The sequence below is a fragment of the Mugil cephalus genome, chromosome 13 (genome assembly GCF_022458985.1).
Source record: "Mugil cephalus isolate CIBA_MC_2020 chromosome 13, CIBA_Mcephalus_1.1, whole genome shotgun sequence".
In the NCBI taxonomy this organism is placed as follows: Eukaryota; Metazoa; Chordata; class Actinopteri; order Mugiliformes; family Mugilidae; genus Mugil; species Mugil cephalus.
Window position 1 is genome coordinate 25591124 of NC_061782.1, and position 13942 is coordinate 25605065.

A 13942-nucleotide genomic window follows, 5' to 3' on the forward strand; every position below is an offset into this window, starting at 1 on the left:
TTAGTGCATAGCTCTGTTATCAGCTAAGTGGGGACCATAGTGAGGAAAGCAAGTGGAGCATGCGGAGGAAAGTGAGCACCATGTGTGCCTCTTCAAAGCAGACACTGAAGCAAACTCTGACATGGCCTCCTTGTTCAAGACCTGAAGTGTGCCAAGGGTTACATACCTCCTGTTTGGTTCATTAGCAGTTAATTCTGTATCCTCATTGACTGCATGAAATGTCTTCTTGGGGTGGATTCTGTTTGCCAGCCTTACTGTAAAAATAAAGAGACAAAGTCAAAAATGGATCATTCATGAGAAACCTGAAAGTTATGTTGATGTTTGTAAGAAAATATTAAATTACTAAAAATCATTCTGTTAAATGTAAATTGGTTCCGCATTCTGTGGTATTAATGAACTCTGTATGCAGGTTAAAACTCTTTTACAGGTATTAACTAGTAGCTGATATTTGTAACTAACAACACTTAATACACTTTTGTTTCAGACTATATCCGAACAATATCTTACCAATTAGATTTTTGGTTTTAGTTCAGTTTTCTCAGGGATGAACAAACCAAATTGGATATTCTCACTGCAGAGCTACGTGTTGTGATCTAAATATTATTCATTTGTAATCTCTGGATGTGAGGAGTAATTCTAGTCACATCTATGTTATTTATATAGCACATTAACCACGTTAACTTGAGCTTTGCATGTTGTACAGCAAGTCCTTGATTCAGATGAGGAAAACCCTCCCTAAAAAGCCATTAGCCAGGAAAATAAGAATGAACATTTATTATGATTGACAAGACGACTTCTGTTTGAAATCGATTCTATTTGTAGGTCAGTGGAGCCCGTAAATAAAACACCAGTGAAAATATAACACCAGTTGCAAGAACAGGGGTGCTTGAAAGGACGTGATGAGTAAATAAGTCGACCGCACCTTCCAAACACAGTCATTAGAAGATGGAACAAATGTTGCATATCTTTACTTTACACTGAGACCAACTCTGATTAAGACAGCTTCTTTTGAAAGTAAGTCCCCAGTAGGAAATGTAGTTTAACGTGAATATGATCAGTGTGTGTTTACCACAAACACAAAGCAGGCTAAGTGCACAAGATTCACTGATAAAGTTTGATATCTAAGCAAATACATAATAAACAGCAGACATTTCATACTGGAAAATGTGATAGGAATACGTGAGAGGAGGACACCTTAAAGGAACATTAAAGCAGGTTGAGAAAAGTTTTGAAAGATAGTAATCTAACTGTAGGTGTGGGGAGATGCAGGTGTAAAAGTTCCATGAAGCTGACTTGGAACTCCATGATCTCAGTCCTTGATATATAAATAAAGTTTTGTGTGTACAAATTGTAAACTTAGACCACCATTCTAAATGTCTCTTTTGTTCTAGTACTCTGTGGCGACTGGAAATAAATTGCTTGGATTCCAACAGCACTGCACTTCCAGAGTGATTTTACCAAACAAGTCAAACATTAGAATCATTGGGTGAACAACAGATGTCTTAATGGTTTCTGCCCCAGATCGTGTATATACAGCCCGTAGTCTAGTTTGGCCAGTACATGTCGTTTGATGATGCACTTATTTATTGTGTGAGTGATTTTATATAGTTTGCCTTAGATATGTTGTAACTAAAAAGTGTCAGCCAGAGACAAAAATCCTGATACAGTCTCTGCTCATGGCATGTTTAAAGGAGAATGTGGTGAAACGGCATTCTTAGCTACATTCCTCTCTTCCATAGAGACATATTAAGCCCCGACTTCAGTTCTTATGGTTGTAAACATACACATAGGACAGACGAGATGCTCTCGTGTAGTATTTACAGATATGCTGTGTTGTTTTACATGATGGTGGAGCCTCTGCTCAGTGTATCTCATCTGAAAGTTGAACGTTAACCAGTTACCTATTAATTCTTCATGCCCCCACCAAGCAACGCTTCATTTCTCTTTTAATAACACAATTGTGAGCAAAGCGCAGTAAGTGTGTCAAAACAGCATAACAGTTGTACATCGATACACTCATTAACTGAATTTACTCAGTCACTTTACTACATTTTCAGTGAGTGTTTTTTCATGTTCTTATCCTGCAATTGTCTTTGTGTGTAGGTGTGATGATGTTGTTGAGGTTACATCATACACGTGTGGAAATTATAGAGCAGATTAAAGACAAGAGCACATCAAATACAGTTGCCTGCCCCAGCTACACAATAGTTTCAAGGCCAAAGCACTGAGGCCCTGGCCCTTGTGCAATAATTGTTGAGAAGCAACTTCAGCATGCTTGGCATCCGGATGAGTTCAGGTATTTTGCCCCACAGCAACACAGTGGAATGAATAATGTAATAAATTCACTGAGAGGCCATTAATCTTCTTTGACAAAGCTCACGCACTAAAGCAGTCACCACGAACATCGGTGATAAAGATTATTTAAGGAGGAATTTCAGCCTGTCATACAGTCATCTCCCTGGTGGAAGAAGTACTCAGAGACCTTCACGTACCGTAACAGAAACTCCAATACAATAGGAAAAATACGACAATGGAACCTTTCTGAAGTGGTTCCCAGTGGTCAGCGCTGTCCAAAAAGCAAAAAGATACATCTGAAAGGTTTTGACTGCCGATGGTTAATGGGATAACTAATAAAACCTGTAATGAGGTTAACTTATGCCCTGATCTGTACAGGGAGTCAAAAATACAGGGCAGTTTTGTAAGATATTATAAATCTAATATGGTGAGCACTAGTTTATTCTGACTATTCATTGGACTTAATTTAGACTGTTGGTTCAATTTTTTTTGTCTCACAAAAATATTAGCAGCAAGTCAGAAAAGTTAGCCACATTTGGCTTGGTCTTCCAGGACAACTATGGAGCAATGAATTTAGCAGACTGACTTCTGTCCTCCTGGCCCTTACAGTTATGAAGCTGTTAATGAGTCAACACTCAACACTGTTCTGAAGTCACAGGAAGTCAACAGTGTTGTCACCACATTCCTGAGCAGGCATGTGGGTAGGTCATTTTCTTTGTGCTTCATGCATTTTTCACAGCCACCATACTCATACTAGGTGACGAGATGCCTTGACTGCTATGCTGAGGCAAATGCCAGTGGAAAGAAGACGTGTTGTAACCCCACGTCGCACTGCCTGCGTATGGTTAGGAAACATCAGACTGCACACAGGACATGCTTGAGACAGTAGAAAGTTGCTTTATTTAAGACTCTACAGCAAGACATACAGGTTGATGAGAAATCATTAAAAGCTTCACACAACACTGAGCTGTGTGAAACATGTTTAAGAAGTTGTTTGGTGAGTACAGTCATGTGGCCTGTGGTCAGCTCATCAGCAGGTTGTCTTTGACTGTAGACATAGGCTCTCCTTTCCTACAGGAAGTCATCTTTTGAGTATCTCTAAAAACAAAAACACAAGACAGGAGGTCTTTAACAGCGATTTGCTTAGAAACTACTTTCTGCTTCAGTTGGGCTCAGAAATTTTGTATTGTTACGATCAGTATTGTCTTTTGATGTTGACACCATGTTGCTCTGATCAGAGTATGTTGTAGAAAAGAAATATACATGCTGGCACCATGAAGGGATCCGATGTTTTAATATTGCATTAAAATTCTTAATTGGGTAGTAACACCAAGACAAAATTTCACTCACTAAAGACAGCATTCTAAACAGTGGAAAAATTCATAGTTGTAGCTGTACCATGCAAACATCAGAATACAGCTCTGGTCACCCATGTGACCATGGCTAAAACATGTGTAAGATGTGTAAACAGCTCCTATGCTCACCCATCACCCATCACCGACACACCCACCCACACACAACCACACACACACACATCAATTAAGTCAAGTCAACTGCAAGTTAAGATAAGTTATTGTCTTTTACTTTGTGAAACTGAAGTTCTTCCAGAGGCTGCTGATGGTGGCCTGGACACTAGGGTTGTTCTCATTATTTTTGGGGGAGGACAATTTCTTCCCAGAAGCCCCAGACTTCCTCCTCAGTCCACTGGCCCTGGCCGGTCCCAGTGTTTGCACCTTTGCTGCCTGATCGGGGTTGCCGGATTTAAGCTTTGACAGCCCTGAAACCTGGATGGATAAAGACCATGTGCACAAGACAAAATTAAAACTGAGGGAAATGGCCACAGTGTTCAAGGATGAAAAAACATGTAGTAAATTATAGATCTCAATGAGAGCGATGAGAAGACTCATCTACAGATGTCTGCACATTGCAAGACTAAGAACCGGGTCAGACCAGCTAAGTCAAAAAGACTGGAAGGAGGAGGCAATTCAACCTCTACTGAATCCTTAACTGTACTAAACAGAACTGCTGTTCTGTTTCCTGGACTGACATAAAAACCAAATCAAGTATAAGCTCTATTCAAGTGATATGTGCACATCAGTCATAAAGATTTATGTCCATGTGTTATTCAAATAACTGTTATACTTTGTCTGTGCCATTTGTCTGGAAATGGTTTTTTACTAAGGAGAACACCTCTTCCTGTTGATACATTTTTCATTTTTATTGTGGCCCAAACTGCCACTGCTAGTTATGGGAACATTTTATTTAGGTTATTTGATAGATTTTTGTGACATTTCACTGTGGACCTTTTTTTTGCAGTTTTACAATGACATGAGATTTCACTAAATAACAAAAGATGCACTGGCTCCAATTGTTCAGAATTTGGCCTCACTGACATCTGGTATGAGAACAGCATCATCACATCGAGGAACCAAGAAAACGTCTGGATGCATGCAAGCAGATTCTGAAATGTTTTAGGACAGATACAGAACACTGTTTGATAAGTCTGTTTGGTCCTGAGATAAAGACAAATCTACTTGGACGTGACACTATGGTATATTTCTGAAACTCCTCCTGCTTCCAGTCTTCATATCAGTGGCACAGCAAGGCATAAAGAAAATCATGTGGCCCAGCAAAAAGATCCTTGTGATATGGCAACTGTTTAGCAACAACAACACCACCACTTTTAAGCTTGCACAAACAAACTGAAAATATAATCATCTGATGGTGAAATGACATGTACTACCTCACAAAGCTGGCAGACACAACTGTATCAGCAATAATTAAATATATACATATATATATAATATTTTATATATAGATATAAAAAAAAAAAACACACAAAATAAACAATGCTACCAGACAAAGAAATGTAACCCACCTGCATAATATCCACATATAGTCACAAATGCACAGAAGTACGTCCACAAAAGTCCACAAAAACAACAGGATAAAGCTGCGACTAAAATGCACAGTGAACCAACACAGGCAACACAGCTTGAACCAAAGTAAACATCTTACCTGTGATGACTGCGCTGTTAGAACTCTAAAACACTATTGTCCAATTTAGTCAGCTGTGTTTAGGGCAAGCAGGAGGGAGGAGAGGTATGGGTCACCACTGATGTTATGATGCCTGGTTTTTATCAAATAAGGCTGAGAAGTCATATCACGGTACAGTTTGTTAAGTAGTATGAGTAGGCCTGAAGTATTAACCCTCCTCCTCTATGGGGGACACCTTGAGAGCAAAACTGCTGTTGGTAGTTTGGTTGTGGCTCAGTTAGCTTCCACATCTGAGGGGAGCCTTAGCTTTTTATCCTCCTCTCAACATTGTAATGTGACAAACATGTTCGTTAGACTTGAGGCTAACTTCAAGCAGCTGACTGGGACTTATTTAAACACTCTGCTGTACACTTACTGACAGATGAGGCTTACCTTGGACATTACAGGACAATACTTGGCTTTTTTTTTTTTTTTTAGAGTTTAGTCCCTGTATCTGTATTGCCATTTTTACACATGTGCCTTGTTCATCTTTTTGAATTGTGCAGTATACTGCTTGATTTTAACAGCCATGCAATATAAAATTTGTTAGGTTTGTAGCTCTAGAAGGCATTTTGTCACAGCTCTCGCTGGCTAACTGTAAAGAAACCAGGACAAATATTTGTCATATATTTTAAACTAAATGTAAAGCACATGCCCACCTTTGACCTCAGTATGCCAGATTTCCTCTCCACGTCAGTTGAGTATGTAGGACTCTGCACAGGCTCTGAATCTTTGCTAGAATTCGTCTTCTGAAGAAAAACATAAAATAAACACATGAGTTACAAAGCTATGCAATGAAAACTTTCTGCACACCTACTCATGAGACATTAAACTCTGATGATGATGCATGTCTGAGGGCAGACCTAACCACAAAAGGATGTAGAGGCATTAGTAAAGATGGTGGAGATTTGTGACAACGTACGGAAGCAGCATCCTCTTTGTAGGAGGAGGGGAAACTGTAGGTGGGGGCTTCCACTTTGTGGAAGGAAGTGAGGCAAGGTTGAGACTGTGAGAAATAAGCACTGTCCTGGGATGGAGGAGTATCTGGGAGGTCATCCTTGTCCACTGATGTTTTGTCAGGAGAAGACAGTTGTGGGGGAGACAAGTGTCCGGAGGGTCTGTGGTTCTTTGGCGATGAGGGGAAAGTCTCTTTCTTAAACTGAAACTTTTGCAGGGTTGCCAGTCCTGAGCTTAACTTTGGCATTCTTGATTGTTCTGTTGAGGAGGAGCTGCCTGACGAGTGGAACAGCTTGAGACCCTGACTGCTTGAATTTGGGGATAAAGTGCTAGGTGATGAAGGCGGGCTCGGAGTTTCCACTGTTGGGATGTCCGGACCATCACTATCATTGGTCTGGGTACTAAGAGTGGACTTGTCCTCAGTGGAGCACACAGTGATGGGGTCCACAGCCTGAAATGAATCCTCCTTTGCAGAATCCTTAGTGCTGAGACTGATGACTGAAGTGGAGCTGCTAAAGAATCTAGACGTCGGAATAAACACAAGTATTTCAGGATAATACATACATTTTCAGAAAACACGGTGCTTATTTGTTTACAGAATTGCAACTCCTCAATGCAAAATGAGATACCTATTCAAGTAAATAAATGTGATTAATTATTTATCATGATGCATCCAAATCATTCGCAAATCTTGTGTTCAAATAAATATGAAATTAAACATTTATAAAAACATATTCAAATGTATTTAAAGGCAGAATTCTGAATTGTTCTTCATACGCAGTATAATTAGACTGTGTGTGCTGCTTCACCTTAACTATTTGGTGTCTCCAGATTAGTCAGCAATAGGTATCGTATATTAATGAGAATTATATGGGGTAAAATGGGTGTGACTCACCTGCTGCGTGTGGCCTGTCCATCTTCCTCTGTGTCCTGGTTTCTCCTCTGCAGTAGTGTGGCAAAGCGATTGCGTTGCCGGGGCTGGCTAGTTAATGAGGGCTTGTCTAGTTGCTGGTCTGACCTGGATCGCTTTGGACTGGTGGATGAGTACTGATGCAGCACATCCTGGTCTGATATACTAGAGTCTTCAAGAGGAGAAGAGAAGAATTCAGATAGAAAAAGGTATCCTGTATTTTGTGGAGTAAATTGGTCTGGAACAACTCTACACTTCATCTGTTTACAAGAAACTCAACTCTGATTGGTCTAGTTTAGGTATGCTAAACTAGGATTTCTACGTACCTATGTCAGTGAGTCAACCATTTATGGAATTAACAAGTAATGAATAATACCACCACAATTATCCAGACTCCAAAATGACTAAATCACAGTGACAGTTGTTTTAATTCTATGTCCGACATTGCACAGTTTTACTTATAACTAAACACTGTCGCCTATTTTTAAATTGTAATGTAACTAGTAACTAAAGCCATCCAATAAATGAAGTGGAGTGAAAGGTAAACTTAAATGGAGAGGAGTTGGCATAATAGCAGAGGGGCATAATATTAAAACACTCAAGTGCTAATTTGAGGCACTTTTTGTTGACTGTTTCAATATTATGCTATGATCAGCTCACCGTCTCTCGGTCTCTTCACGTGCAACTCTCTGCAGGGCAGCCTGAGGCCATCCACACCGATGACTCTCTCCTTCCCCCTGGTGGAAGGTGGCTTCACTGGAGAGGACGTAGGTCGGCGAGGGCTAGGAGAGGCTGGAGTGAACCCTCTGCTCCAGATACTGGATCCAGTGGAGGGTGGTGAGCCATTCCAGCTGTGACTGCGGGGTCTAGATAGCTGAAAAGACAGGTGTAAATTTGTTCTTAACCAAAAGTACACATCTTATTGAGCAACATGGCACCGTTAAATGGCTGCAATACAATACCTGTAGAATGGGTTTGTCTGGACTGAAGTCACCTATCCGCTCCATGGTGTTGATGTCAAGGTTTCCCAAGGCCATCTGTAAGCCTTTGTCATCTCCTAGATTACTGAGATCAACGCCATTAAGGACAGAGATACTGAGTACCTGTAAGTAGAAAGGAACTTACAATGTCCCGTTTCTAAATCAAATAGAACTAAATGTGACACTACATCAGCAGTAGATGAGGATACAGTCCAGCGTAGCTGAGGGTAGCTGGGTCTATGTGCTCTGGATAAGGGTTGAGGGGTACAACCTTTCTCTTTACAGGATCAAACACCAGCTGGTAGAGGAATGTATTATTGGCTCTGACAAATCCCTCAATGTATTGTTCAGGTATAACTAGATTCATCTTAAGGTATTGACCCATCTTTCTGATCACCTGGCAGGAAGCAGAGACAAGAGCATGTAATAAACAGCATGGTTTTCAAACACAGCAAAGAATCATTGTAAAAACTACTACATACCAACTTTCTGGGAGAATATGCTGAATATCCCAAAAAACACAAGAAACTCATTGTTTGCACTTATTCTACTAATTGCAAATGTGTGCTTTCAAACATATTGTAGATTTGATTATTTTTGTATCTTCTAAAATCAAACCCTTCAGTTTGAATTTTCTTGTTGTAGAATATTTCTTCTTTCAGTTGTATCATTATATTATTAAAATAAATTGTATTTAAAGTGCACTCCAGGATTCAGTATTGCTGTTCATAACTAATAATATTAGTACATATATACTTTGTTTGAAATTAGTGTACCGACACCATGGACAGTTGCCATAAGTGACAAATAAAATGCCATGCACTAAATGTGGGGATTTTACACTTTTCTTTAGCATGTCTGATTAGAAAATCATTGCTTAATTTCAAAACGCTGTCTATCTTTAGAACACTACAGTGAGCATCTTTCGTAATTTTCTGACATTTCACAGAAAAGCACATTTTCAAAAAAAATCATTTGTGGATTAATTTATAAAATAAATGTAATGTAAAATAGCCATAAGATGCAGATAAATGTCATACCATATTAGGAGTCAAATAAAGACTCAAAGACTGGTTGCTTTATGAGCCATAAATCCTCTCCATGTGTAATGCAGCATTAACGTCATCTCAAAGGGTTTTGTATGTGTATAACTTTTCATGTCCAAGTTTATCTGTGTATTGGGTCTTCCTTTGTGGAATGACAGTAGAAATTCATCTTCAGCTCACCTCTCAATAAAAGAATGGATTAAGAGACTTACAACAATATTTGCATTTCCATACAGTACAAATTTGCCTGATGTGAGGGTATATTGTTAGGTACATTTTAATCTTATCACGTTACCATGCATTCATCAAGTGCAGGTATGGTGTGCTAGCTGAGTTGCCATGGTGGGTTGTTCTTTAAAATGACTTCGCAATCTCAAGTTCAGTTAGTCATTACCTTCCTAAATACATAATTCAACTTCATGAGTTCAACATCACTCTCACCTTCAGGATATCAGGGTCTTTGGCGAGCCGCAGTAGCTTGCAGGCCTTACCAAGGCCAATGCCGTGCAGAGAGGCCAGATAATCGCAGCCAGAGAGGATGCACATGTAACGGAACTTTTCCTCTGTGAAAACGTTTCCCAGGGAGCGACAGCGGCCCAGGTTACTCTGGTCTATCTCCAGGCCGTTTCCCTGCTTGTCCATTTTGAGAATCACCTGTGTGATTGTAAAACAAAGTTTCATGTGAATATAGTCTCATTTAACCCTGTTAGGTAGAGAGAAAATATATCAGAGGAGTTCACGTTAGTGGTACATACCTTTTTGCACCCAAAAGCCAGCAAGTCAGAGTCCTCTGTAATAACAGCCTGGGCTAAACCACATTTGGTAAGGTAAGCTAACTGAGCATCAGCTTCGTACGGAGCCACCACACAATCAACCCCTCTCGCCCTTGCAGCCTGGTTCACGAAAACAAACACAAAAAACTTTGGACACTAAATAAAAATCACACAAAGAGACAGAGGACCGGGACCCGGGGGTTCAATTCAACATATTTATATTAAAACTACTTTGATCGCAGGTTTTTCACTTTAAACAGGAAGGATATTAATTAACAAATACGAATTCCTCTGAAGACAGAATACATATCAGAGCCCTATTTTTTTTAAAAGTGAATTTTAAACTAAATTCTAATTCGAACAGGAATGCACAGATTTGACTGGCTGAGTAGTCATTCTCCTCTCAGTCATCAGAGTCATTCTCCAACACATTTATTTAGCTCCGCTGCCATAGAGAACGCTACCGAACTGCTTTTATTCCATAGTCCATCCAGTTGTATAACAGCTCATCTTTTTGTTTTAATTAAGCTACTAGGACCAAGCAATTTCCCTTGTGGAGTCTGTCTAAGTTTAAGTCTAAGTCTGATTAGGACGGCAGAATAAAGGGCACATTTGATTAATAGGACCAGCTGAGTGACTTTAGTTCACGTCAGTCTAGTAGGAGAGAAGAAGTCCTCACCTTAATAAGGTTATGAGCCATGGCTGGGGTGATATTAACACAGCGAGTAAAACAGTCTCTGGCCTCAGACAGTTTCCCTTCACGCAGCAGCTGTCTGCCCTTTTGAAGGTTGGCTTCTCTGCGTCTAAAAAGCACAAGAGTGATCAATAATGGAATAAAAATGACAAAATAGATACTGGCTGGATGACATCGGAGTTGCAATTTGAAAATGAGAACAAGGGGAAGAAAAACACTGAAGGGGTTGTGATGGTGCAGTTAGCAGTCACGGGTACAGTTCAGTGCCCTGACAAGGAATGAGAGTTAGGATGGTCGCTCTTTAATGTTTAGTAATGTTGACTATTTGTTTTTGAACAGGATGTCTACAGCCCTGAACATTCCTTTCCACACCTTCACATATAAACAATGTTGCTCTGTTGCTGTTATGGAATGCATTTCTCCAAATAAAGCAGGCATTGTCTGAGCGTGTTTGTAACAGAGCTTGAAAAACATGACATTATTATGTTTGGCCCAGGCAATCAGTACTGCTCTGAAACCCTAGATGACAATATGGGTCCATTTTCTGTTATTGTTGCATTGTTTTGTTGGCACAATATTCTCAGATGAGTTATTTGGTTGTGTGTGAATGATATGACGCCTGTTGTCTCTGTTGAGAACACTAAGAGAACAATAAGTGATATAAAACAAAGAAAATCATTTCTTTTTATCAAACACACGATAGAAGATTTCAGCACCATTCTGATCCAGTGTCTTTGTTTTGTCCAAGCCTCTCCATTTCCATGTTCTTTGAACTAAGTGCCATAAATAAATAAATAATATGAAGTGAGATTGCAGTCTGATTTGAAGCCCGGTCTATTCTTCAGGGCTTCTTATTACTTGTGCCATGACACTGTATGACACTAATTCCACTTTAATTCCTTGACTTTGCCGACATAACAATGGAATTCCCTGTGTGGTCTGTACATTACTGCCCTGGTTTTGTTGTGGCTAAACAAACTTTGTTATTTCTTAATGCCTACTAGAAAGAAGGAGCACTGTCTCCTGGATAGAGGCCATTAAGGCTTTGATGAATAACCTCTTTCTTCATCTCGAGAAGCTGATAATTGAAACAGACTTGTTCAACTGTTACAGATATTTTATCAGTCTGGGATGGTTTGAGGAAACATGGTTTACAAACACATGTTGGTACTGTTGTTCAAAAGTCTGAGACCACCATTTTCCCACATTTGATTGCATGAGACAACATATCTGTGTACTGAATCAGAGCCTTGGCCTGGTTTCCCCAGAATCAACAATAGTGTCTTCTGGTCTGTGTTTCTGTTTTATTTGGACAGGGTTGAGGAAGACACCTTTTGGGCAATGTCCCAGTATTTTAATAAATTCACAATGCACACTTTGAGTGAGCTGAAGGGTTTCATTCAAGCATACGCAACAGAGAAGCTTGGCATTACTCCAGGCTTATCTCTTTTCTGCCTAAACAATTCACTCGCCAAATCACCGTTGAGATACTTAAATAATACTCACTCTCGCCGAGCCTTTTCCACCTCTTGTTTTGAGGGCAGGTTGCGTCCATCAAACACCAGAATTGGCTTGACACTGAAGGTCAGCAGCATGTCCACAAACTTCATGCAGTACCAAACATATCTAGGACGTGACACGTTACAATGTCAGTATCAGCAAAATAAATGATGACATACAGTTCTTCTGGAAACGCTTTGTCTTCATTCATGTAAAATAACAAAAGTGCCTACTGGTCAGTGGGTTCTCCTTTGGCGAGCTTCTCAGCACATGAAAAAGCTCCTTTATGCAGCCAGCAGTAGGTGTCCACAGCCACGGTTTGGCCTTTGTATTTTTTCACATTGACTGGCTCTGCTGCATCTTTTATGAACTGCAACAGTCCAGAGATTCCCATTTTCGGCTGCTGACTGGAGCCACAGGGACGCTAAGCCTGAGACAGAATCAAGAAAACACTAATCCAAAAACTTCTGAAGGAGGACTGTACCGCACACCCCAAACCTTAAATGAACCTGAACAGGACTGCATTTAAAGAAATAACAAAATCAGCAACAGCACAACACATATTAATAGTAAATAACGGGGGAATGAATGAATGAACAAAAGAAACGCGGTTTAAAAAAAACATAAAGATGTAATTAAAGATATGCAGGCATTATAAGGGGTATAGACCCATGAAGAGAAAAGCTTGTCTTCAGTCAAACTAAAAGTAAAATAAGCAAATCCAGGCATTTCAGTTTGTTACAGCTATGTTTCATCACACTTGCAGGCATATAAACGTAGTTCATCTTCAGGTTGAGCAGTTCTATTAATAGTTTTCCTGGTCGGTGACTCCTGCTGTCTTTATTCATCAAGAAAGAAACCGTGCACAGAGAGGAGTTCACTGAACATGGTCTAAATAACCGTTAGTTTTGAGTTCACTATACGTTGCTCTTAATCACAAATGCAGACGATGGTTAAATTATACGTGGAAATGTGTTGCTGTGATTGTGACTGCATATGAAGTGGTTGGTCGGTGAGAAACGACAGGAAGACAGACGGTTTCTTTGCTCTTATAACAACGTACACGCTGTAGTCTGGTCAGGACAAGACGCGAAACCTACACGACGTCGAATACACCACAAGTCTAAACGTTAAACTTACCTTTTTTACTGTAGATACTGTCCACATATACAAGTTACTCGACCGGGCACAAGTGGAGCGAATTTAGTTTTAGCGGCAAACGAGACGTCTTACTAAGAGCAGCTGCTATTGGCCAGGTGGGCCGAGGGGGCGGGATTAAAACAGGAAACAAGGGGGTGTGCATCATACGTCACCGGAATTTAGGAGAGAGGAGGTGGTACTGAAATGGCTGATTTTAGAGCACTGTTCTTCGAGTAATATATTAAAATTGTTCGGGAAGCATGATACTGGGCTGTGTGAAAGGTGTCAGGAAACGGAGACGACAGAAATGTCCTGATGTGGTGCCGGAGGTATGAAGAACAAAGAGGTGTAATGAGGAACAGGCTGAGAAATGTGGGTTGAGATTGAATGGAGGTAACACTGAGGGGCTTACAGTATTAAACATGGGGGACAGGGTAGGGAAAGATACTGCTTCAGTGTCTAATGGAAACAGGCATTTATCACGGGATTTAGGGAGATGCGATTGTGACAGTTACGCCAGTTTTTTTTACTTGTCACCATATTTATCATCAGCATGTAATCTCTGTAATGTTCGCAGACTTCATGGCCTGCAGTTATCCACTCATACCTGA

The 13942-nt window shown here is 40.1% G+C and overlaps 1 protein-coding gene across 1 annotated transcript; it reads right to left on the bottom strand.

Annotated features, from left to right (window-relative positions):
• Positions 1 to 3169: 3169 nt before the first annotated feature.
• On the bottom strand, positions 3170 to 13470 carry exo1 (exonuclease 1). Its single transcript, XM_047602217.1, has 14 exons — positions 13332 to 13470; positions 12425 to 12621; positions 12198 to 12317; positions 10677 to 10800; positions 9980 to 10117; positions 9666 to 9878; positions 8388 to 8575; positions 8161 to 8263; positions 7859 to 8072; positions 7184 to 7370; positions 6254 to 6809; positions 5991 to 6080; positions 3880 to 4079; positions 3170 to 3393 (listed from the first exon to the last, which is right to left on the bottom strand). Exons 2-14 carry the CDS (start codon positions 12583 to 12585, stop codon positions 3318 to 3320), a joined length of 2370 nt encoding a protein of 789 aa, XP_047458173.1. The 5' UTR covers positions 12586 to 12621; positions 13332 to 13470; the 3' UTR covers positions 3170 to 3317.
• Between the last annotated feature and the right edge of the window lie 472 nt (positions 13471 to 13942).